The sequence below is a fragment of the Lepus europaeus genome, chromosome 22, assembly GCF_033115175.1.
Source record: "Lepus europaeus isolate LE1 chromosome 22, mLepTim1.pri, whole genome shotgun sequence".
Lineage (NCBI taxonomy): Eukaryota > Metazoa > Chordata > Mammalia > Lagomorpha > Leporidae > Lepus > Lepus europaeus.
The window spans coordinates 24195201-24221064 of record NC_084848.1 but is presented as its reverse complement, the minus strand read 5'-3'; the positions used below and the strand labels follow the sequence as shown (position 1 = coordinate 24221064).

Genomic DNA, 25864 nt, shown 5'->3' with positions numbered 1-25864 from the left:
TAAATAATCTACATCACATCTCTCACCCCAAACTGGGACGGGCTCTTCTCAGTACTTCCGGTCCTGACAGGTAAGAAGTACATTTCTAAGGAGAATTACCCAAGAGAGCTGTCATTATGACTCCTTAGCTACCAGATTACTACAGTCTCTGATTCTTAAAGGGCCACTCCACCTACAGGCTTTCCTGACCTGAACATGAGGGCACATGTTCCTTTTACTATTTCTTGGGTTATTTCACCAGGGCGGTATGGGACCCTCTTTTTCCCAACAAAACATTCAGGATCACTAAGCTGTTTTTTTTTAAAACAAGTAGAATTTCATACAGATTTAAGCACTACTTGAGTTAATTTTTCTCCTTCTTTGTGGTCAAGAAATCAGCGATCTATTTTATAGCAATGGTGAAACTGGGATCAGAATTCAAATATACTCATCTTGTTAATTCTCGTTAAATTTTTTTTTCTTAAATGTTGAGGGAAAATTCACATAACAAAAAATAACCATGTTATTTATTTGACAAGAAGAGTGACATAGAGACAGGGAGAGACATATGCTGGTTTACTACCCAAATGCCTCCAATAGCTAGGGTTAGGCCAGGCCAAAGCCAGGAGCCAGGAGCTCCATCCAGATCTCCCAGGTGGGTGGCAGAGGCCCAAGTACATGGGCCATCATCCACTGCCTCCCAAGCACATTAGCAGGGAGTTAGATCAAAAGCACAGAACTGCTGGCGCTGCGGCTCACTAGGCTAATCCTCCGCCTTGCAGCGCCGGCACACCGGGTTCTAGTCCCGGTCGGGGCGCCGGATTCTGTCCCGGTTGCCCCTCTTCCAGGCCAGCTCTCTGCTGTGGCCCGGGAGTGCAGTGGAGGATGGCCCAAGTGCTTGGGGCCTGCACCCCATGGGAGACCAGGAGAAGCACCTGGCTCCTGTCTTCGGTTCAGCGCGGTGCACCAGCCGCAGCGGCCATTGGAGGGTGAACCAATGGCAAAGGAAGACCTTTCTCTCTGTCTCTCTCTCTCACTGTCCACTCTGCCTGTCAAAAAAAAAAAAAAAAAAAAAAAAAAAAAAAAAAAAAAAAAGCACAGAATAGCTGGGATTTGAACCAGGTACTTTTACATGGGAAAGCAGCTATCTTTCGCAGCGGCTTAATCAGCTGCATTATAACACCTGTCCCCAAATTAGCTATTATTAGTTGTCTTACTTAGTTTCTTTTAAAGATTATTTATTTATGTGAAAGGTAGTGGGAGGGTGGGGGAGAGAGACCCTACATCTGCTGTTTGACTCCCCAAATGGCTACAACAGGGCTGGGCCAAGCTAAAGCCAGGAGCCAGGAACTCCACCCTGACCTCCCACATGGGGTCCAACTACTTGAGCTGTCATTTGCTACCTTCCCAGGTGCATTAGCAGGAAGCTGGATTGGAAGCAAAGCGGTCTGGACTTGAACTGGCATTTCGACATGGGATGCCAGCATCACAAGCAGTGGCTTAACCCACTGTGCCACAATGCTAGCCCCCCAAAATCAGTCATTTTAAAGTGAACAGTTCAGTCATATATTTAGAACGTTGTGCAACCACTACCTTTATCTAGTCCTAAAGCATTTTCACATCTCTCAAAAGAAAACCCCATACCTAGTTGGCAGTTACTCCCCACTCTTGCTCACTTCCAGCCCCTGAAACAACAATCTTCCATTCATGGATTTACCTGGTCCAGATAACTTCATAGAAATGGAATCATACAGGGGCCAGCATTGCGACATAGTGGCTTAGGCTGCCACCTATGATCCTAGGATCCCATATCAGAGTACAGGTTCAAGTTCCAGCTGTTCCTTTTTTTTTTTTTTTTTTTTTTTAATATTTATATATTTGCTTGAAAGATACAGAGAGAAGAAAGAGCGTTTCCATCCACTGGTTCACTCTTCAAATAGCTGCAACAGCCATAGCAGGGATGATCCAAAGCCAGGAGCTTCCTTTGAGCCTCCTACAAGGGAGCAGGGAACCAAGTATTTGGGCTATCTTCCACTACCTTCCCAGGCACATTAGCAAGGAGCTGGATTGTAAGTGAAGCAGCTGGGACTTGAACCAGCACGCATATGGGATGCTGGCACTGTGGGCAGTGGCTTTACCTGCTATGCCACAACGCCCGCCCTACTGTTCCACTTTCGATTCAGCTCCTTGCTAATGTCCCTGGGAAATTAGCAGAGAATGGTTCAAGTAGGTGGGCTCTTGCTACTCATGTAGGGACCTGGTTAGGGTTCCTGGTCCTTCACGTCAGCCTGGTCCAGGCCTGATTTTTGCAGACATTTGGGAAGCGAACCATTAGATGGTAGATCTCTTTCTCTTTCTCTCCTTTTTCTGTCACTCTCTCTACGCCTTTCAAATAAGTAAATAAAATAAATCTTTAGGGAAATAAATAGAATCATACAGTACTCACATGTGATTTGTCTGGCTTCTTAAGGCCCTGGATAGGAAGGTGTACGTTACACTCTCAGTCTCTTTAGAAGAAAAGTCTCCAGCACTTGAAGCGTAAGAAACACTTGCCCATACCAAAACAGTGGGGTAGTTACCCTCAGGTTGTGATGCTTCCTGCTCCAAAGGGAAGAGGAATCAAACACCTCCCAGACCAGCATGACCCATGCAGCATGCAGTTAACTGTACAAATGTGAATTCTAGGCCTATCCTTTTCTTATGCATTCCCCAAAGCGGGGGTTCAATTGTACCTTTATAACATGTCCACCTAGCTAGGCTGAATTACATTTTCCAGAATTCCTCTCTTTGTACATTTCTGGTTTAGGGTGGCTACAAGAGAGATTTGGGAAGACCTGGCGGGTAGAAATGAAACAGCAACCACTCTCCGAGCTCACAGGCACTGCTGTAGTGAACACAAGCTGTTGCTTGTCGGCTGGCCCCCATGTAGGTGTGGAACAGCAGGTGAGTTGTAACTGCTACACATTCCTGCAGACCCTCCTTCAGCTGCTTACTCGTGGGCCAAGGGTCCATGACCAAGGCCACCAGCTTCTCCTTCAGGACTCTCACTTCATCAAAGTTGGAGGCCGTTCTCCTGGGTTCTACCCACCCCCACTTTCTATGTGTCTTCCCATCCCCACTGCTTTCCCTATGGATTTCAAGTTCTACCACCAGACACGGAAACAACTACCTTACATAGACTGCAATACCAGAGCAAGTCAAATCCCTGTAGTAAACTGCAGAGACAAATTGGATTAGATAATGCATTCATTCTCCTAGTAGTTCTGCATCAGTGAATGAACCCTGATGTACTAGCTCATGCAGTTATCATTGTATGTCTGGTGATGAACCAGTCAATGCAATCTAGCAAATTAAATTATTTCTTCAACAGGATGATCAGGAAAGGAACTAAATATGAAGCTATCTGGACTTAAAAAGGGGACTGCAAAATGGAAGAGCAAAGGCTGGAGTCTGGGGCCTGGCGCTGTGATGCAGCAAGTGAAGCTGCTGCCTGCAATGCCAGCATCCCCAATGAGCACTGGTTTGAATTCTGGCTATTCCACTTCCAATCAGTTCCCTGCTAATAAGCCTGGGAAAGCAGTAGAAAATGGCACAAGTGCTTGGGCCCCTGACACCCACGAGGGAGACTTGGATGGAGTACCAGGCTCCTGGCTTTGGGTTGGCCCAGCTCTGGCCATCTGGGGAGAAAACCAGAAGATGAAGATCTGTCTCTAACTCTGCCTTTAAAATAAATCTTTAAAATACACACACACACACACACACACAAGATGGAGTCTGGAGGTGCACACTGTGGCACAGTGGGCTAGGTTGCCACTAGGGATACCCACATAGTATATCAGAATACCTGGTTCAAGTCCTGGTACTCTGCTTCTGATTGAGCTTCCTGCTCGTGTGCTTGGGAGGCAGCAGATTATGGCTCAAATATCTGCATCCCTGCCACCCATTCAGAGACCCAGATGGAGTTCCTGGACCAGCCTTGGCTGTCTTGGGCATTTGGGGCATGAATAAGCATATGGGAGATCTTTCTCTCCTTCCTATTCTCTGTCACTCTGCCTTTCAAATAAATCTTTAAAAAAAAGACTGTCTTTTTGAATAAGTGTTTCTCAAAGCTGGCATTTCCATTCTGGGCAGGATACTTCTTTGTTGTGAGGGGCTGTCCCGTGTATTACAGGATGCTTAGCAACATTTTGTGCCTCTACCCATGAGATGCCAGTAGCAGCCCCCAGTGTGGCAACAAGAAATATCTTCTAGGAGCCGCTGTTTGGCACAGCGGGTAAAGCTGCTGCCTCTGACACTGGCATCCTATATGGGTACCAGTTCATGTCCTGGCTGCTCTACTTCTGATTCAGCTCCCTGCTAATGTGCCTGGGAAAGCAGTGGAAAATGGCCCACGTACTTGGGCCCTGAACCCATGTGGGGTACTTGGGCCCTGAACCCATGTGGGAGACTTGGAAGAAGCTCCTGGGTTCTGTCTGGCCCAGCCCTAGGTGTTCCAGCCATTCTGGAGTCAACCAGCAGATGAAAGATCTCTCTCTCTGTCTCTTCCTCTCCTTCTCTCTCTCTGTAACTATGCCCTTCATATAAATAAAAATAAATCTTAAAAAAAAAAAATCGTATCTTCTGAAACTGCTAAGTGCCTCCCGAGGGGGCAGAGTGTGGCCAGCTGAGACACCACAGGGCCACAGGCTGCGCCTCTGCACAAGCAGCTGCTCTGCTCTTGCTCTGCTCACAGGCACAGTCCTGTACGCAGATATCGCCACGCCCTCCCTCACTTTACACGTAATGGGGCTAGAGAAAGGGGCTCTACAGCACCACACAGCTTGTTCGTGAGAGCACTGGGAAAAGGTCTTTTCTCTCCCTGTTCAATGCTGTCTGTTAACTACACAGTCCTGTTTAGCCAGAAGCACAAGGACTCCATAACCTGACATGTGTGGACAGACTGCCACATGTAGTCACTGAGGCAGACCCGTAAGAGTCCAAGACACTGAGCAGTAATCTCATCATTCTGCACAGAACAACGGGGAAGGGAAGAGGAGGCTCCAAGGAAGAAACAGCTTTATTAGGAGTCCAGGCATGGCAGGAAAACCCAGGTCAGTCACCCAGAAGGAGGCTAATATTGGTTACAGGGCAGAATCCAGCATTACAGAATACTCTCTCCACAGCCAAATGTGAAAACAAAATCTCAATCTAAATATCCCAACAAATGCTTCTGAGGTCAGTCCAGGGGAAACTTATGGCGAAATGAGAGTTCTGCCTAAAGGGAGAGTTCTTCACACTGCTGGATCTCAGTTCCGCATAAGGGTAGGGGTCCTGAATAGAAGTAGAGAAAGATAAGGGGATATCTCATCACTCAAATAAGGTCATCTCAGTGTGCAGCTGAGAGGAACCCTAAGTGTTTGGACAGAGACAGACTGGGAGCAGAAAAACACTGGCTGAAGAAACACAACCTCTGGGCAACATCTGTCACGCATGGAGGACTCTGCAGCCTGGTGAGGGGGTCTCCAGCAGGTCCTGGGCAACACTGGCCGCACTCCTGAATCCCCTTGGAAGATACAGTCATTTTGGTTCTGTTCTGACTTCACTCAGAGCAGAACTGCCCATGTCCAGCACCAAGTCCTGGGTCACAGTTGGCTGAGTGGAATGGAGTGGCCACCCTGCTGACACACGTACCTCTTAGTCTAGGAGACTTCCTTTCTGGAGCAGTCACTTTTCTCAGACCAAGAGAGATCTTAACCCAATGTGGGCCCAATCCAGAAATCACTCCCACCTTCACATGAGCACCAGGTGGAGAGAATCTCTCATGAATCAAAGCTTGGCCCTTAGGTGACAACCCTTGGACAGTCGATCTGCAGCTCTCCACGGCCAGGTGCTGGTTTCCGTCCCAGGAGTAGCAGGCACTGCCTGCTGATGGGTCCAAGTGATGTGATGGTGCTACTCTCCCACTTCCACAGGCAGGGAAGGAAGAAGTGAGGCCAGCTTCAGGGCAGCTACACCACCTAATTCTTCCATCGAATTTGCTGTGGAAAGATCAGACAATGAAGGTGTACGATCAGTCTCTACTCATCCCTACAGAAAGACAGCAGCAATGCACTAAGACAAGCTCATAGCCAGGTAATGTAAGAAAGAGGGAAAGTAGGGCTGAGTGTTCAGCCTGGCAGTTGTCAGTTAAGATACCTGTGCCCCGTATCAGCCAGATCTGGCTTCTGACTCCAGCTTTTGCCAGGGCAGCAGTGACCCTGGAGTGAACCAGTGGATAGGAGCTCTCGCTCTCTCTCTCTCTCTCTCTGCCTCTCAGATAAATTTGGAGATGAAAAAATGTTTTTTAGAGAAAGGAAAAGGAAGAATCTGATTGGGAAGGTCTTGAAAATTTTCCTTCTTAAAAAAATATTTGAGAGAAAGAGGGAGGGACCAGAGGGAGGGAGAATACTCTTATCTTCTAGTTCACTCTCCAAATACCACAACAGCCAGACTAGTCCAGCCAAAGCCAGGAGCCAGGAATCCAATCCAGATCTCCCATATGGATGGCAGGAACCTAATTACTGGAGCCATCACATTGCCTCCCAGGGTTTGCATTAGCAGGAAGCTGGAGTCAGGAGCTGGGAACAGTTATTGAACCCAAGAACTCCAATATGGCAGAAGGGTATCTTACTGCATGCCTTACTGGCCAGACTAAACACTTGCCCCAGTAAATTTTTTTATTAATTTGAGGGAGAATTCATTTATTCAGGGATGGATTAAATACCTATCCTGTATTTTACAGAATGCTAGATGTACGGCTTTTATCCTGGCTCTGCCCTCAGGAGCAGGATTTACTAGCTTTCAATGACTCCAGTGTAAGTCCCAAAATACCTAAGAGGAAACTAAGTTCCATGTTAACAAAAAGCTCAGTTACCTCACACAATGAGAGATCAACCAACTGTGCTCCCCAAGAAGCTAGTCTACTTCATCCGCTTCTTATTTCCACAGGTTACATGCATCCCTGGTGACGATTAGTCTGGATATTCCGAATCCCTAACTTTTTTGTACTCAGAGCAGTTAGTGCCCCTACCAGGTAGCTTAGGTATTAGAGCATGGTAGTTAAACGTCAGCCTGCGGCTTCAGATCATCATTCTGTCGTCACACAGATCAGAAGTGATTTCTGTTGCTCAAAACAGTGCCTCTGACCTTTCGCCCTACCAGCAAGACATAGATCCACGCGGTTCAGCTAACTGCAATCCTGCCCAGGCTGCTCTGTGAACGGTCTGTCTCCTGGGACGGCTGGCGGGGTCAGCGGGAGCTGCTCACCGAGCTGCTGAGAATGGCATCAATCTTCTCCTCCTCGGCGGACCCTTTATCGACCTTACTCTTGTAGGCTACCAACTGCTGGCGGTCCTTCAGGTCCCGATATGTCTGTACAGCAAAACAAAGCACAGACACAAACCCCCAGGGAGCCTTCTCTATCACTCTGTCACTATCACTTTGACCCAAAGCTCAAAATGAGGCAAGAGCCAACAGTGGGATGATATGCATGTGTGTCTGTGTGTCAAGTGCTCACAGAGGGGCCAGTGTGGTGACACACTGGGTTAAGCCACTTCCTGCAATGCCGACATCCCATAAGAGCACTGGTTTGAGTCCCAGAGGCTCCACTTCAGATCCAGCTCCCTCCTAATGTGCCTGGGAGAGCAGTGGAGGATGGACCAAGTCTTTGGGCCCCTGCCACCCATGTGGGAGACCTGGTTGAAGTTCAGGTTCCAGGCTGCAGCCTGGTCCAGCCCTGGCTATTAATGCCATTTAGGAAGTGAACCAGCAAATGTAAGTTCTCTGTCTTCTCTTTCTCCCTCTCTGTAACTCTGCCTTTCAAATGAATAAATCTTTTTTTTATTTTTTTATTATTTTTGACAGGCAGAGTGGACAGTGAGAGAGAGAGAGTGAGACAGAGAGAAAGGTCTTCCTTTGCCGTTGGTTCACCCTCCAATGGCCGCTGCAACCGGCGCGCTGCAGCCGGCGCATCGCGCTGATCTGAAGCCAGGAGCCAGGTACTTCTCCTGGTCTCCCATGCGGGTGCAGGGCCCAAATACTTGGGCCATCCTCCACTGCACTCCAGGCCATAGCAGAGAGCTGGCCTGGAAGAGGGGCAACCGGGACAGAATCCGGCGCCCTGACAGGGACTAGAACCCAGTGTGCCGGTGCTGCTGGGCGGAAGATTAGCCTGTTGAGCTACGGCGCCAGCCTCAAATGAATAAATTTAAAAAAAAAAAAAAGTGCCCACAAAACCTCATATTGGAGCTTATATAGTGTTTGATTCAAGTATATGAATTTTCAAAGTGCAACCAATTATAAAAGTACACAGAAACCAGTCAAAGGGTTGGGAAAACAACACATGAGTGCCAGTCTCCAAACTACCTCTTACCAGACTATCTCGTCCACTCAGTCCAAACTCACGGAAACACCTCACAATCTAGGACAGGAGATGTTGTGACCCCTCACTCCCCACTGAGGATGTAACTCAAGGTTCTCATTTCTCAGAGACTCACATCAATGACGACATCATGGCACTTGAATCTGGTGGCTAGATTCAACTTTGTGTCCACATCTTCCACCAGATTGATATATTCCTGTAGTATCTGTAGGAAGAGGGACTTCTGATTAATGATTCCCAGACCCAGAAAGGACAGAGCCCTATAAAGTAGGAAAAAAGTCCTCAAGAAGGCCAACGAGGTCAATCTGACATCTATAAAGCCCATCGTTAATCACAGACTAGTTCTGCATGGCCAATGGGGGCACCAGGCAGGACTTGCATGCTGTCTCGTAGGGGGAAGAGCACATTCCGCCTTCTAGAGCTAGATACACATGCCAGCGATGGCAGGGCTCTAGCTCTGAACCAGTACTGTGCCCACTGCCCTTGCAGTCCTTCCTCTGGGAGTTCTCCGTTCATGCCATCTAGACAGCACATCACTACTCCACAGTCAATGCTCCTCAGAGCAGAAAGTCTGGATTACTTCTCAAGAGCAGAAAATTCCTCTCCCTGGCCTTTTCTATTCCAAGGCCCAGTGAAGCCCTTGTGCTGCCTTTAAGGAAAAACCGGAACAGGTCAGAACCCCTATCACTGACCAGCACAAGGTACAAGTTAGGTCCTCTGGAGTACCCTGTACCCGGCCTTCTTTTAGAACCCATTACCTGGACAGGAGCGTTGTTCTTGTGCAAAATTTCCACAACTCGATGGAAGCCAATGGGTGCTCTCTTCTTGGTGTAACCCAGCCAGTTCTGAAAAAGGAAGATAGGCAGCAGGAGCTAGGTCAAACATACTCAACATACTAGTCTCTGTTTTATGGTTAGAGCAGAATAATGTGCAAGAGGGTAGAGAAATGGAAGATAAGGCACAGAGAATTGATGGGAAATGAACTTTTAAGAAAAGTCAAGGAACTTGAGAAGGCAGAAAAAAGTTGGAGATAAGAAATAAATTCTTAGATCTATAGGCATGAATACAGGAAAAAAGGTCTATGAAATATTACTAGACGGTAATTTAGTATTTTTATATGAACTTACCAGTGTTTAAAAAAAGCTCTATCCTCCCATATATGTATATATAGATATTTGTAAATTAATGAGGAAAGGTCTGGGAACTTATCATTCTTTTTTTAATTTGAAAGGCAGAGAGGCCAGTGCCGCAGCTCACTAGGCTAATCCTCTGCCTGCAGCGCCGGCACCCCGGGTTCTTGTCCCAGTCGGGGCGCCGGATTCTGTCCCGGTTGCTCCTCTTCCAGGCCAGCTCTCTGCTGTGGCCTGGGAAGGCAATGGAGGATGGCCCAGGTCCTTGGACCCTGCATTCTCATCAGAGACCAGGAGAAGCATCTGGCTCCTGGCTTCGGATCAGCACAGTGCGCCGGCCGCAACGCACTGGCTGTAGCGGCCATTGGAGGGTGAACCAATGGCAAAGGAAGACCTTTCTCTCTGTCTCTCTCTCTCTCACTGTCTAATTCTGCCTGTCAAAAAAAAAAAAAAAAGGCAGAGAGTGACAGAGAGGCAGAGGCAGAGAGAGAGAGCGAGCGAGAGCGGTCTTCCATGTGGTGGTTTACTCCCCAACTGGCTACAATGGCTGGAACTGGGCTGATAGGAAGCCAGGAGCTGGGAGCTTATTCCAGGTCTCCCACACAGGTGCAGGAGCCCAAGGACTCAGCCCATCTTCTACTGCTTTCCCAGGCCATAGCAGAGAGCTGGATTGGAAATGGAGCAGCTGTGACTTGAACCAGTGCCCACATGGGATGCCGGCACTGCAGGTGATGGCTTTATCCACTACGCCACAGCACTGGCCCCTCATTCTAACTTTTTTTTTTCCTTGAGGAAGGGAGTAGACAGAAGCAGGCAGATGATCAAAGAGGAAAATAAATCTTTATATACATTTGTATTTGATTCTGATACAGGTAAGTGTGCTTTGGCAGTTGATATAACTAATTAAATAATTAACAATGGAGAAAGGGGAAAGAAAATTCTAAAAGCCATAATGGAAAAATAGATATTTAAAATGTAAACCAATTTGTCTGGAATCATAAAAGACCTTGAATAGCCAAAATAATATAGTGAGAAGGAAAAACAAAGCTGGAGGCATCACATGTTCTGATTCTGAATTATATAACAAAGCTACAGCAATCCAAACAGTATACTGGGACCAGCGTTGTGGCACTGTGCATTAGGCTGCTGCCTGCAACACCTGCATTCCATGTGGCCACCAGTTTGAGTCCCAACTGCTCCACTTCTGATCCAGCTTCCTGTTAACGTGCCTGGGAAACAAGTCTGTCTTTAAAAAAAAAAAAAAAAAAAAGCAGTATGCTGCTAGCATAAAAGCTAACACACAGACCAATAAAACAGAATACAGAGCCCAAAAATCAACAAATTTTTTTTTTCTTTAAAGATTTATTTGGGGGCCGGTGCTGTGGTGCAGCAGGTTAATGCCCTGGTCTGAAGTGCCAGCATCCCATATGGGCGCTGGTTTTAGTTCTGGCTATTCCTCTTCCGATCCAGCTCTCTGCTATGGCCTCAGAAAGCAGCAGAAGATGGCTCAAGTCCTTGGGCCCCTGCACTCGCGTGGGAGACCTGGAAGAAGCTCCTGGCTCCTGGCTTCAGATCGGTGCAGCTCCGGCCATTGTGGCCATCTGGGGAAGTGAACCAGAGGATGGAAGACCTCTCTCTCTCTCTACCTTTCTCTGTAACTCTGCCTTTCAAATAAATAAAATAAATCTTTTAAAAAAAAGATTTATTTGAAAGGCAGGGAGAGAGAAAGAGAGATAGATCAATCTTGCATCTACTGGTTCACTGTTCTAATGTCTGCAACAGCCAGAGCTAGATCAGGGCGAAGCCAGGAACTCCATCAGGGTCTTCCATGTGGTGGTAGAGACCCAAATATTTGGGCCATCATCCACTGCCTTCCCAGGTGCATTAGCAGGAAACCAGATCAGAAGCAGAGTAGCCCTGACCGAAACTGGCATCAATACAGCATTCCCATACTGCAGCTTAACTCACTGTGCCACAACACCCATCCCAATGACATTTAGCTATATAGTGAAATGATTCTAACAGTGAAGCCAATTAATATCTGTTATTGCCCATAGTTATCTATTTTCAGTGTGTATGGTAAGAGTGCCAAAAATTTACTCTCAGGGGCTGGCGCTGTGGCACAGCAGGTTAACACCCTGGCCTGAAGCGCCGGCATCCCATATGGGCGCCAGTTTAAGTCCCAGTTGTTCCACTTCTGATCCAGTTCTCTGCTGTGGCCTGGGAGGGCAGTGGAAGATGGTCCAAGACTTTGGGCCCCTGCACCCGCGTGGGAGACCCAGAAGCTGCTCCTGGCTCCTGGCTTTGGATCAGAGCAGCTCCAGCCATTGCAGCCAATTGGGGAGTGAACTATTGGATGGAAGACCTCTCTCTCTGTCTCTCCTCTCTCTGTATAACTCTGACTTTCAAATAAATAAATAAATCTTTGAAAAAAAAATTCTTGGTGGGCGCCGCGGCTCACTAGGCTAATCCTCTGCCTTGCGGTGCCGGCACACCGGGTTCTAGTCCCGGTCGGAGCACCGATCCTGTCCCGGTTGCCCCTCTTCCAGGCCAGCTCTCTGCTGTGGCCAGGGAGTGCAGTGGAGGATGGCCCAAGTGCTTGGGCCCTGCACCCCATGGGAGACCAGGAGAAGCACCTGGCTCCTGCCATCGGATCAGCGTGGTGCGCCGGCTGCAGCGCACTTCCGCGGCGGCCATTGGAGGGTGAACCAACGGCAAAAGGAAGATCTTTCTCTCTGTCTCTCTCTCACTGTCCACTCTGCCTGTCAAAAAAAAAAAAAAAAAAAAATTCCACTCTCACTGAATTTTTAGTATCAGTATTAACTATGGTCCTTGTGCTGTAAATTAGATTTCCAGATTTACTTATCCCATAAAACTGTACCCTTTGACCTCCATCTTCCTACTACCTCCTTCCCCCTGCTTCTGGAAGCCACTGTTCTGCTGTTTCAGCTTTTCTTAGATCCCTTATGTAAGTGAGATCATAAAGTATGTTTCTTTCTGTGTCTGGGCTTATTTCACATAGCATAATGTTCATCCCATGCAACTGTTGCAAATGGCAAGATCTCCTTATGTTTGCAGCATTCAATAATATTCCATTGTGTATATACCACTGCTTATTTATTCATTGGTGGATACTTAGCTTATTTACATATCTTGGCTGTTATGAATTATGTCACAATCTTTACAAGTGGCTAATTTTATTTCCTTTGCATATGGACTCAGAAGAGTGATTGCTGGATCACATGGCAGTCTATTTTTTACTTTTTTAGGAAATTTCCCACTGTTTTCCAGTCCACATTCCCACCAACAGTACAAGGGTTCCCTCTTCACACCCTCACCAGCACCTGTTACTGCCTTTTTTTTTTTTAAAGATTTATTTTATTTATTTGAAAGTCAGAGTTACACAGAGAGAGAAGAGGCAGAGAGAGAGAGAGAGAGAGGTCTTCCATCCACTGGTTCACTCCCCAATTGGCCGCAACAGCAGGAGCTGTGCTGATCTGAAGCCAAGAGCTAGGAGTTTTTTCAGGTTTCCCATGTGGGTGCAGGGGCCCAAGGACTTGGGCCATCTTGTACTGCTTTCCCAGGCCATAGCAGAGAGCTGGATTGGAAGTGGAGCAGCCAGATCTCAAACTGGCGCCCATATGGGATGCTGGCAATTCAGGCCAGGGCGTTAACGTGCTGCGCCACTATGTGGCCCCTGCCTGTCTTTTGATAGTAGTGATCCTGACAGGTGAAGTGATAGATCATTGTGATTATGATCTACATTTCCCAGATTAATGCTGGGCACTTTTTCATGTATCTGTTGACCATTTTTGTCTTCCTTGGAGAAAAATCTATTTGGGTCCTTTGCCACTTTTCAAATCAGGTTATTTGTCTTTCTGCTATTGAGTTGTGTGGGTTCTTTATAAATTTTGGTTATTAATCTCTTATCAGATGTATGATTTACAAATATTTTCTCCCAATCTTTAGGCTGCCTTCTCATTTAGACTGTCCTGCTTTTGTAGTCTGAGTTTTTGGTGTGATATCTAAAAAGTTATTGACAAAGTCAATATCATGGAGTTTTCCTCCATATTTTCTTCCAGGAGTTTTATGATTCAGGTCTCCGGTGTAGGTTAACCACTTTGAGTTGATCTCTGTGTATGGTCTAAGAGTGCAGTTTGGGCCGGCGCCGTGGCTTAACAGGCTAATCCTCCGCCTTGCGGCGCCAGCACACCGGGTTCTAGTCCCGGTTGGGGCGCCAGATTCTATCCCGGTTGCCCCTCTTCCAGGCCAGCTCTCTGCTGTGGCCAGGGAGTGCAGTGGAGGATGGCCCAAGTCCTTGGGCCCTGTACCCACATGGGAGACCAGGAGAAGCACCTGGCTCCTGGCTTTGGATCAGCGAGATGCGCTGGCCGCAGCGGCCATTGGAGGGTGAACCAACGGCAAAAAGAAAGACCTTTCTCTCTGTCTCTCTCTATCACTCTGCTTGTCAAAAAAAAAAAAAAAAAAAAAGAGTGCAGTTTCATTCTTCTGCATGTGGATATCCAGTCTCCCTAGCACCATTTATTGAAGACACTATTCTTTCCCCATTATGTTCTCTTGTTAAAAATTAGTTGAGGAGGGCCTGCATTGTAGCATAATGGGTTAAGTCACCACCTGCAAAGTTGGCATCCTTTGTGGGTGCTGGTTCAAGACCTGGCTGCCCCACTTCTGATCGAGTTCTCTGCTAATGCACCTGGGAAAGAAGCGGAAGATGGCCCAAGTGGTTGGACCTCTGCAACCATGTGAGACCCGGAAGAAGCTGTGGGCTCCTGGCTTCAGCCTGGCACAGCCCCCGCTGTTGCAGCCACTGGAAAGTAAACCAGCAGTGTTGTATCTCTCTGTAATTCTTTCACATAAATAAAAATAAATCTTTAAAAACAATGAGTTAAAGAGCAGGTGCTGTTGCTCAGCAGCTTCAGCTGCCGCTAGGAAGGAGTTGCTGGTTGAATTCCAGCTCTGCTTCCCATCCACGTTCATGCTAATGCGCCTGGGAAGGCAGCAGATAAAGGTCCAAGTGCTTGGGCCCCTGCACCCATGTGGGAGACCCTCCAGCCTCCTGGCTTTGGCCTGGCTCAGCCCTGGCTGTTATATGTATTCAGGGAGTGAACTAGTTGATGGGAGATCTCTGTTTCTCCCTCACTTGCTGATGCTCTGCCTTTCAAACAATAAATCTTAATGTGAAACAAGATGCTGGCATCCCACAATGAAGTGCCTGGGTTTGATTCCAGGATGTGGCTCCTGAATCCAGCTTCCTACTAAGGCATATTCAGAGAGGCAGTAGTGATTGGATCCCTGCCACCCACGAGGGAGACCCAGACTGAGATCCTATATCCTAGTGTTGGGTCCTTGCCAGGGGATCGTTGTGAGCATTTTGGGAGTGTACCAGCAGACAGACACTCACTCTTTCACTCTGCATTGTGGTGCAATGGGTTAAGCTGTTAACCTGCGATGCTGACATCCCACATCGGCGCACCAGTTCAAGTTTGGGCTCTGTTGCCTCTGATCCAGCGGCCTGCTAATAAGCCTGAGAAGGCAGACCCACATACTTGGGCCCTTGCCAGCCACGTGGGAGATCCAGATGAAGTTTTGGGCTCCTGGCTTTGGCTCAGCCTAGCCCCAGCCATTGTGGCCATTTGGGAAGTGAACCAGTAGACAGAAGATCTCTCTGTTACTCTGCTTTTCAAATAAATAATTATTTTTAAAAATAATGTAAACTAGCAGAGACATGACAACAAATGCAATGTAAAAATCCCTGATTGGATCCTAATAGGAAATAAATACAAAAAAAGCTATAAAGCACTAAATCTGGACTATACATGCTAATATCATTGTACTGTCCTATTGCTAAAAAATATAGTGACAACACTGTGCTTATGAAGGAGATAAACAGTCAAGTATTTAAAGGAAAATTATTCTGGCGTCTGAAATTTACTTTAAAATGAGTCAGAAAAAAATGTATGTGTATAGCAAAAGAGAAAGCTAATACAGCAAAAATGTTAATAAATTAGTGAAGTGGGTAAAGACTAAGAATGTTTATTATAATATTCTTTCAACTTTTCTGTAAGTTTGAAAGTTTGGAACATAAGAAGTGTAAGGAAACATGGAGACAAGTAAGTAGCACTTATAGCGTGGTCTGAGGACCCTTTCGTCTCCCAAGATTTGAACAGCACCAGCAGTTCCAGCACACCCACCTTTGTGGTGAAGAGGGCGTCTACATCATGCCAGGCTCGGAGCTTGGCACGAGCAGCCAGAGCTGTCAGGACATACTGTTTGTCTGGGATCTAGAGGGCAGAGATCCAGAGAAATTAAAAGGAATTAGAAATGTGTAAAGGTGCTTGAGAAATTTTAAAGACGGGCATAAATATTCCCTGGTATTGATTCTGCCCCTTAAAATCAAGAAATTTCTCAGGTCATCAATAATCCCTAATTCCAAGTCCAGCACTGCTACAGACCATTCATTTACTGTCTTCTCTCACTTCTCACAAACTCATTCCTTTCTACTTATAACCTTGACTATCAAAGGATTTATTGTTACAGAGAGACAAAGCAACATTTACTCCATACTTTTATAAAATACTGACCAATTTATAAAACTTATAAAACACTGACCAGTTTATATCTACCTTAAATGTCTTCTTTAGGTTGATGGGACTGCTGAATGTCCCCTAGAATGCAAGTGAAAAAGGAACGTTAGTGATGCTGACTTTCCCACCTCCCACCCAATCCCACACGTTTCTTTTCCATGACACAGACTTTTACATGTCACTCTGCAACCATTTAAACCCAAAAATTAAGAGAAAATCTCCATAGATCTTATCAGGTATCACTACAGTCAAGTTTACTCAGAATTGGATTCATAAATATGGTATGTTTTCTGCTAATCCCAATAAGGGGAAATCACTACCTGTTATGCTTAAATCCAAATGTCTTTTTAAAAAAACAGATTTGTTTTAAATGTATCCACAGGGGCTGGCACTGTGACTTAGGGGGCTGTGCCTCTGCAGTGCTGGCATCCCATATGAGTGCCTCCTGGTGTGGAGAATAAGATTTTTGCCAATGCACTCCTAGTGAAGATAATTTCTTCCCAGAACACCGAGTGTGACTGCAGGCACTGCTTAAGGATAGCTTATGGCCTGCTGAGCAGAGGAGCATTGAGCTTTTGAGGGAACGCTGGCTTCACCAGGACACACAGCTGCTTTCCCAGACATGCTTATCTAGTATATCTTTCTAAATAGGCTTCAGAAAAACCTTAGAGTTACATGAAGATGTACATGCACTGTACAGTAGGCTGTTGTAATCCTTATCAATACAGAAAAGATGCTGAGTTGGCCTGGCGGCACTTTGCCAAAGAGTTCCCATGTCCTGATTCTCCTCTCGCTGTGCACCCCAACAGGCTGGAGTCCCGGCTGCTCCACTTCCAATCCAGCTTCCTGCTGATGCACCTGGGAAGGCAATGGAGGTTGGCCCAAGTGTATGGGACCCTGTACCCACGTAGGAGACCCTGGCTCCACGTAGAAGAAGCTCCTGGCCCCTGCCTGGCCTGGCCCTGGCCATTGTGGCCATTTGGGGAGTGTACCAATGGATAGAAGATCTCTCTCTCTAATTAAAAAAAAAAAAAAAGCATCCACAGCTACCTGACACCACTGCTGCTCCTCTCTCTGCCAAGCCAATCCATCTGAAATCAGGGACTTTTAAACAAAGACTGCTTCCAGGACCAGAGGTAAAATGTGTTATACTAGCATGTCAACTCACTGGAACCCACACAAATTCTTACAAGTTATATTTCCTCTTGGCTCCTGGCTGCTGAGGGCCAGAAAAGCTAGGTGGATTTCTGAGAACTATATATATATCCATTGTTATTACAGTAAACCAAAATACTGGATTTGAACTCGGTTCTTGTACAGTGAGCGTCTGCACGGTCTTCCCTGCATCCCGTGCCTGTACCTCCGCCTCTGCGTAGTGATAGAAGCAGGAGTAGAAGAGCGTCGTCACCAGCGGCATGTTGAGGATGGAAGCCTTGCGGGGGTGCTTTCGGAAGATTTCAGTCTGTCCTGCTGATTCTAGATGTCGGTCATTTGCCTATGGTGGAGTGAGCCAAGAGAAAAGAAAATATAAATATCCACAGAGGAGAGGCCAGAGAAAAACCTTTTATACTACAGCAGTCATGTTTCCCACTCTAGGCATGAAGCAAAAGAGAAAGGAAAGAAATGACCTAGGATGCCCCAGGGGAGTTTAAAATCCATAAAATGGTCATGGATCCAAGTTGACTAGAGAAGTGATGATGATATGGGAATTTGGGAGGAAGAGGAAATATTCCCAAGTTAACAGCAGGTAAGAAGGAAAAGGATGCCTAGGACCAATGGAGGAAGGGGACTATTGTTGCAGAGAAAGAAATTGAAAGGTTTTAGAGACTGAAACAACAAATGACATATATGTGTGGAACACAGATGTGTCTCAGAGGCTGAGCCCTGAGCCCCAACACTGAAGCAGAAAACAGGGGTGAAGAGTCTAACCTCAATGATGATCTGACGTTCCAGGAGTGTATAATGGTCTTGAATGTGTGCAGAATCTTCTGCTGAAAATGGCAAACTGGTAGAGGGTCAGCAGGTTAGTACCTCTTTTTCAATTCAAAGAGGAAACACATCTAATTAAACTAAATCACCACCATAAGCATAAGAAGTTCTCAGTGCTATGAAAGTCTAATCTCAATTTGCCATTAGAGGATCCCATAAAGGCAGAGAAAGCAAGCACAAAATAGAATAGATCTTGAGTTTTGTATTTTGCCAATTCAAGAGGAATCCTGAAAGTCCACAAAATATATACATTCATTAGTGATTTTGCTGCAGAATAAATATGAATCCTCTCATATGGGGGTAGTGGGAGTTTAACTCGTTTGATGAATGAGTCACAAAGCTCGTAACTATCCAACTGCCCATCATCCACATCCCAGTGAAATTCTGTGGTTTGGGTAACTATTTAACTCGGCTTCATGGGCATGTACACTTGTCAGGCATTTTTTTATTGCAGAGTAATAAAGGTAAACTAAATTACACGGCATGGGGGTACACGTGTAGACTGCCAAAGATCTATGCTAATGTCAATACTACACATGAAGAAGTCAAGGGATAATAAGTCAGTGGGTTAAGGCCAGAAGTAGAACCCAGATTTTTTTTTAAAGATGTATTTATTAATTTGAAAGTCAGAGTTACATAGAGAGAGGAGAGGCAGAGAGAGAGAGAGAGAGAGAGAGAGAGAGAGAGAGAGAGAGAGAGAGAGACATAGGTCTAACATCCGCTGGTTCACTCCCCAGATGGCTGCAACGGCCAGAGCTGCGCCTATCCGAAGCCAGGAGCCAGGAACTTCCTCTGGGTCTCCCATGTGGGTGCAGGGGCCCAAGGACTTGGGCCATCCTCTACTGTTTTCCCAGGCCATAGCAGAGAGCTGGATCAGAAGTGAAGCAGCCGGACCTTGAACCAGCGCCCATATGGGATGCCGGCACTTCAGGCCAAGGCGTTAACCTGCCACACCAGAGCACCAGCCCCAGATTTTAAACTCTCAGTTCATAGATCTATCCTTTAGAAAATTCTGCCTTATTACTCTACTCCATTCACTCTAGGAAGAACTGTAAAATTCAACTAAAATATCCCAGCTAACTATTAGCCACAGTGAATTTTTAGAAGAGATAAGGGAGTTAACAGGTTTAGGTTATTCTACTACTGTAGTTCTTTTCTTTGTTTTCCAGAGGCCACATGACATAGCTCAGTATTGGTAACATTAAAATAAAGATTTTCACTGAAATAAGCAAAATTTCTAATTGTGAAGCCTAGAAATCATGTCACATAAAGAATGGCTCAAACAACTGTGAACACTGAATATGGAGAGGAAAGGACTAATGGGTTGATTCTACACCTGCCCTTAACTATGTTAAGATACCAAGTTTCAGCTTAACATAAGGAAGCACTTTTTTTTTTTTTTTTTAAACAGGCAGAGAGGACAGTGAGAGAGAGAGACAGAGAGAAAGGTCTTCCTTTACCGTTGGTTCACCCTCCAATGGCCACTGCGGCCAGCGCACCATGCTGATCCAAAGCCAGGAGCCAGGTGTTTCTCCTGGTCTCCCATGGGGTGCAGGGCCCAAGCACTTGGGCCATCCTCCACTGCACTCCTGGGCCACAGCAGAGAGCTGGCCTGGAAGAGGGGCAATCGGGACAGAATCCGGCACCCCAACCGGGACTAGAACCCGGTGTGCCAGTGCCGCAGGCAGAGGATTAGCCTATTGAGCCACAGCGCCAGCCAGGAAGCACTTTCTAATAATGAAGGTTGTCCAGCAATAAGATGGGCTACTTCTAAAAGTAAGCGAGTGTCCCATCACAGGAGTAGTAATACACAGGGCTGGTTTTTACAAGAATCTGGGCTAGTGTTGTGGCATAGCATGTTAAGCCTCAACCTGTTGTGATCCCTTATGGGTGCCAGCTGCAATCATGGCTGCATCACTTCCAATCCAGCTCTCTGCTAACATGCCTGGGAAAGAAGGGGAAGATGGCCCAAGTACTTGGGTCACTGCACCCATGTGGGAAACCCACACAGAGTTCCAGGCTCCTGGCTTAGGCCTGGCCCAGCCCTGACCATTACAGCCATTTGGGGAGTGAATCAGAGGATGGAAGGTCTCTGTCTTTCCCTCTCTCTCTCTCTTTCTGTAATTCTGCCTTTCAAATAAATAAATCTTTAAAAGAAAATAATTTATATTCTAGATGAAAGTTTGTACTGGATTAGTGATTCTTGGACTTTGGAGTTTCAATGCATACAGTGCAGCCAACTATTTATTGTATTACATAAAGTCATCTTAAAAAATTACAATCCATTTTAAAACCAAATAGAGATGTATGGACAAAATCCTGGAATACAAGATAATCTTTAAAATTAAATACATTTAGCTTTTTTTTCCCCAAAAGATTTATTTATTTATTTGAAAGGCAGAGTTACACAGAGAGAGAAGAGGCAGAGACAGAGAGAGGTCTTCCATCCACTGCTTCACTCCCCAAGTGGCTGCAACAGCCGGAGCTGAGCTGATCTGAAGCCAGGAGCCAGGAGCTTCTTCTGGGTTTCCCACGCAGGTGCAGAGCCCCAAGGACTTGGGCCATTTTCCACTGCTTTCCTACGCCCTAGCAAAGAGCTGGATCAGAAGTGGAACAGCTGGGACTCAAACTGGTGCCCATATGGATGCCAGCGCTGGAGGTGATGGCTTTACCCGCTACGCCACAGCACTGGCCCCAAATTTAGCTTTAGAATAAAAAACCTGGGACCAGCACTGTGGCATGGTGGGTAAACCTGCGGCACCAGCATTCTGTATGGGCACTGGTTCGAGTCCCAGTTGCTCCACTTCCTATCCAGCTCCCTCTTAATGTGCCTGGGAAGAGAGCAGAAGATAGCTCAAGTACTTGGGCCCCCTACTCTCATATGGGAGACCTGAATGAAGCTCCTAGCTCCTGATAAGCCCAAATCCGGCCATTGCAGCCATTTGGGTAGTAACTAATGGACTGGAGATTCTCTTTCTCTCTCTGCAACTCTGCCTTAAAAAAGGAGAGGAGCCGGCGCTGTGGCGTAGCAGGTGAGGACATCGCCTACAGTGCTGGCATCCCATACAGGTGCCAGTTCGAGTCCCAGCTGCTCCACTTCCGATCCAGCTCTCTGCTACGGCCTGGGAAAACAGTAGATGGCCCAAATCCTTGGGCCCCTGCACCCACATGGGAGACCTGGAAGAAGATCCTGGCTCCTGGATTTGGACTGGTGCAGCTCTGGCCATTGCAGCCATCTTGGGAGTGAACCAGTAGATGGAAGACCTCCCTCTCCCTCTCCCTCTCAAATAGATAAATAAATCTTTAAAAAAAAAAAGGGGGGGAGGAGAAGAATAGAAAATTCCCTGCACTGTCTTTATTTTCTCAGTTTACCACCAGTCAGTGAAACTTTGTGTTGGAGGCTAGTGTCTGGGAACCAGCAGATGAGACTCTGTGACTGATTCATTACCTGCCTTTCCCTTCCATCTATCCATTTTAACTTCTAATACATTCTCTTCATTCCTTCTACACAAAGGTGTTCATACTTAGAACTCTGCCCCATACTTACCCAATGCAGGTCTTCAAAAACTCTTTTCGTTTCTCAGGGTCCTGAATGTTCAAATGCTCTCGATAATGGGATAGCTATAAGAAAAGAGAAGGGCTTTGAGCTCTTTTGTCTCCTTGAGAGAGAGGTAGTTGAGTAAGCAGACTTCCCATGTTATCAGAGATTCCCTCTGGGTGTGGATGTTTATGTGTGCTGGGGGAGTACAGAGTGATTCAAAGCCATAGTAAGTTTATCTGTCGCTGCACTATCCAGTATGGTAACCATTTTTTTGGCTGTTTAATTTAAACTAAAAATTCAGGTCCTTAGTGACTACTACACCGGCACAAATATAGAATATTCCATCACTATAAGAAGTTCTGGGGGTCAGCATTGTGGTGTGGTGCCTAGTATAATCACGAAACTATTTAACAATGAACATTATCAGTAACAAGAACAGGGTCTACCATTCTGATTCACTGCTCACTGCAAATACTAAAGGCTCTATATGTAACTCAGTGAAAAACTTCTTTATGTGATTTCTATCATGAAATTCTAAAAAACACCCTGAAGTATGTCCATTCACTACAAAAGTTAAATGATGTAATAATTAGTGATGATTGCGAAAGCTGTAATTTTATATATTAATTACTAAAACACTCTAAAAATTGAGAGAGAAAAATAAAGATATGAAAAATTAAATAGGTTGATAAACAGATAAAACAGAAAAGAAACAGGTTAATATTAATATTAGACAAATAGCTTTAGAAAAGACAATATATACTTTCAGATGAATATAAAAAAATGATAATATAAGAATAACAGAAGTGATATAACTTAATCTTTGCAAAATATCTGCTATGTAATCATTCCTAATATTTAAAAAGTTAACCTTTAAGAGGTATAGTTAGGGGCCCTGTTGTGGCTTAGCGAGTAAAGCTGCCTGCAAAACCAGCATCCCATATGGGCACCAGTTCGAATCCCAGATGCTCCACTTCCGATCTAGCTCCCTGCTAATGTACCTGGGGAAGCAGCAGAGTATAGCCCAGATCCTTGGGCCCCTGTACCTATGTGGGAGACCTGAAATAAACTCTTGGCTCCTGGCTTTGCCCTGGCCCAGCTCCAGCCATTGCAGCTATTTGGGGAATGAACCAGTGGATGGAAGATTTCTCTCTCTGTGTCTCTCCCTCTCTCTCTGTGACTCTTTCAAATAAATAAAATAAATCTTAAATACAGAGGTACAGTTAATCATTTCTAATATTTAAAAAGTTAACCTTTAAGAGGTGCAGTTAAAGTTATAGTTAACTTTTTCTTTTTCTTTTTCTTTTTTTTTTTTTTTTTTTTTTTGAGACAGGCAGAGTGGATAGTGAGAGAGAGAGACAGAGAGAAAGGTCTTCCTTTTTGCCGTTGGTTCACCCTCCAATGGCCGCCGCGGCCGGCGCACCGTGCTGATCCGAAGCCAGGAGCCAGGTGCTTCTCCTGGTCTCCCATGCGGGTGCAGGGCCCAAGGACTTGGGCCATCCTCCACTGCCTTCCCGGGCCACAGCAGAGAGCTGGCCTGGAAGAGGGGCAACCAGGATAGAATCCGGCACCCCAACCGGGACTAGAACCCGGTGTGCCGGCACTGCAAGGCGGAGGATTAGCCTGTTAAGCCACGACGCCGGCCTATAGTTAACTTTTTGTTATTCAATTCAATAAAAAGTTCTATTGGGAAAATCATATTTATGAGGACAAATTAAAAACAGAGAGGTTGGCATTGTGGCACAGCAGGTTAAGCTACTGCTTGTGACAGCAGCATCCCATATGAAGTGCCTTAATTTCTTTTTTTTTTTATTAAAGATTTTTTATTTAGTTATTTGAGAGGCAGGGTCAGAGAGAGAGGAGGAGAGACAGAGAGAAAGGTCTTCCATCTGCTGGTTCACTCCCCAAATGGCCATAACAGCTGGGAGCCAGGAGCTTCTTCCAGGTCTCCCATGTAGGTACAGAGGCCCAAGAACTTGGGCCATCTTCCATTGCTTTCTCAAGCCATAGCAGAGAGCTGGATTGGAAGTGGAGCAGCCAGGACTTGAACCTGCACCCATATGGGATGCCAGTGCTGCAGGCAGAGGCCTGGTCTACTATGCCACAGCACCGGCCCTGAGTGCCTTCATTACTGATCCCACTTTCTGCTAATGTGCCTAGGAAAGCAGTGGGTGACAGCCCAAGTACTTATGACCCAACTACCAACGTGTGAGACCAGGAAGAAGATCATGGCCCTGGCTTCAGTCTGGCCAAAACCTAGCTGTTTCAGCGAGGTGGAGAGTGAACCAGTGAATAAAAGATCTCTTTCTCTCTGTCTCTCCCTCTGTACCTCTCTGTCACTCCAGCAAATAAATAAATCTGTAAAAAATAAAAAATAAAAATAAAAACATCAGCTTTGCCATTTCCAAAATTTACAAAGTTGGCAAACTCCAAGTTTATATACAATAATATGCATGATAAAACATCTTCTTTTTTATTATTATTATTATTATTTGACAGACAGAGTGGATAGTGAGATAGAGAGACAGAGAGAAAGGTCTTCCTTTTTGCCGTTGGTTCACCCTCCAATGGCCACCGCGGCCAGCGCATCATGCTGATCCGAAGCCAGGAGCCAGGTGCTTCCTCCTGGTCTCCCATGCGGGTGCAGGGCCCAAGCACTTGGGCCATCCTCCACTGCCTTCCCGGGCCATAGCAGAGAGCTGGCCTGGAAGAGGGGCAACCGGGATAGAATCCGGCACCCCAACCGGGACTAGAACCCGGTGTGCCAGCGCCACAAGGCAGAGGATTAGCCTGTTAAGTCACGGCACCGGCCGATAAATCATCTTCAGTTCAAACTGAATACGAAGAAAAGTTTTAAAAAATGAGTTCCTTCTAGAAAACATTATTACAAAACATTTTCCTGAATTCTGCTATGCAAAGGTTAACAACATTATTAAATGTGCCAGCTGAACATATGCATCAATAAATCAAAATGTACAAAACAGGCACTAAAGGAATAATCCTGCCATGGGTAATGCCAAGACATTCTTATTCTTATAACGTCAAAACTTTAAAAATGGAACTGCTACAACTTTCATAATACCATTAAGTTTTTGGTAAAGCTTCAGATTTATTTTTGTATTCTAGGAGTTCAGATGTTGGTGAAAATTTGCCAAAAAACAATTTTAATCCTTGGCCATTGAGCCATAGGTCAAAATGTACCGTGGGTGCATCACCAGCTCGACCTACATCTGGTTTCTTCCTGACTTATGTTTGGTTTCTTATCTTCTTCTTCTTCTTTTTTTTTTTTTTGCCAGGCAGAGTTAGACAGTGAGAGAGAGAGACAGAGAGAAAGGTCTTCTTTTTTCCGTTGGTTCACCCCCCAATGGCCTCAGCAGCTGGTGTGCTGCGGCCGGTGTACCGCGCTGATCCGAAGCCAGGAGCCAGGTGCTTCCTCCTGGTCTCCCATGCGGGTGCAGGGCCCAAGCACTTGGGCCATCCTCCATTGCCCTCCCAGGCCACAGCAGAGAGCTGGACTGGAAGAGGAACAATCGGGACAGAATCCGGCACCCTGACCGGGACTAGAACCTGTGGTGCTGGTGCTGCAGGCGGAGGATTAGCCTATTGAGCCGCGGCACCGGCCAAGTTTCTTATCTTCTTAGCTTTCAATATTTTCTTTCATATTAGAAGCCAATACCCAAAAGCTCCTTCAAAACCAGGACTTGTATGCGACTAAAAAACAAATTATAAATTGATCAGGCCAGTTTTAGTTAACTTATTTAAAAAAATAACTCATAAACCCAACCAAAAGAACATACAAGAAGAAAATATACCATCTCAAATTTTCAGGTTTCCCAAATGCCTTTCTCATCTAGATATAATTAATATCAAAAGAAAGAAAATACTTCAATCAGTCTGGGATCTTAATTTTTTTCTCTTGTGAGAGGCAGACAGAGACAAATAAACAGAAAAATGAAGATCACATCTATTGGTTCACTCCCCAAATGCCCTTAACAGCTGGGACTGGGCCAAGGCCAAAGCCAGAAGCTGTGAGCTGAATTCCAGGTCTCCCACTTAGGTGGCAGGAACCCAATTCCTTGAGCCATCATTGCTGCCTCCTAGGACCTGTGTTACCAGGAAGCTGGAATCATTAGTGAGAGCTGGTCATCAAAATCAGGCACTCTGATATGGGATGAGAGCATCCTAACTTGCTGGTAACTACAAAAGCCTGCCTGAGTCAGGG

General features: G+C 45.9%; 1 protein-coding gene across 1 annotated transcript in view; it reads right to left on the bottom strand.

Moving 5' to 3' along the window:
* Positions 1–5017: 5017 nt before the first annotated feature.
* The window catches only part of VIPAS39 (VPS33B interacting protein, apical-basolateral polarity regulator, spe-39 homolog), a 37059-nt gene continuing 16212 nt past the window's right edge, over positions 5018–25864 (bottom strand). The window contains exons 12-20 of the mRNA XM_062181417.1: positions 21649–21722; positions 18042–18117; positions 17473–17607; positions 16152–16193; positions 15720–15809; positions 9136–9222; positions 8493–8582; positions 7264–7368; positions 5018–5996 (exon numbers count right to left, since the gene is read on the bottom strand). Of these exons, the coding sequence (XP_062037401.1) occupies positions 5976–5996; positions 7264–7368; positions 8493–8582; positions 9136–9222; positions 15720–15809; positions 16152–16193; positions 17473–17607; positions 18042–18117; positions 21649–21722 (720 nt within the window). The 3' untranslated portion in view covers positions 5018–5975. The remainder of the gene's footprint in view (positions 5997–7263; positions 7369–8492; positions 8583–9135; positions 9223–15719; positions 15810–16151; positions 16194–17472; positions 17608–18041; positions 18118–21648; positions 21723–25864) is intronic.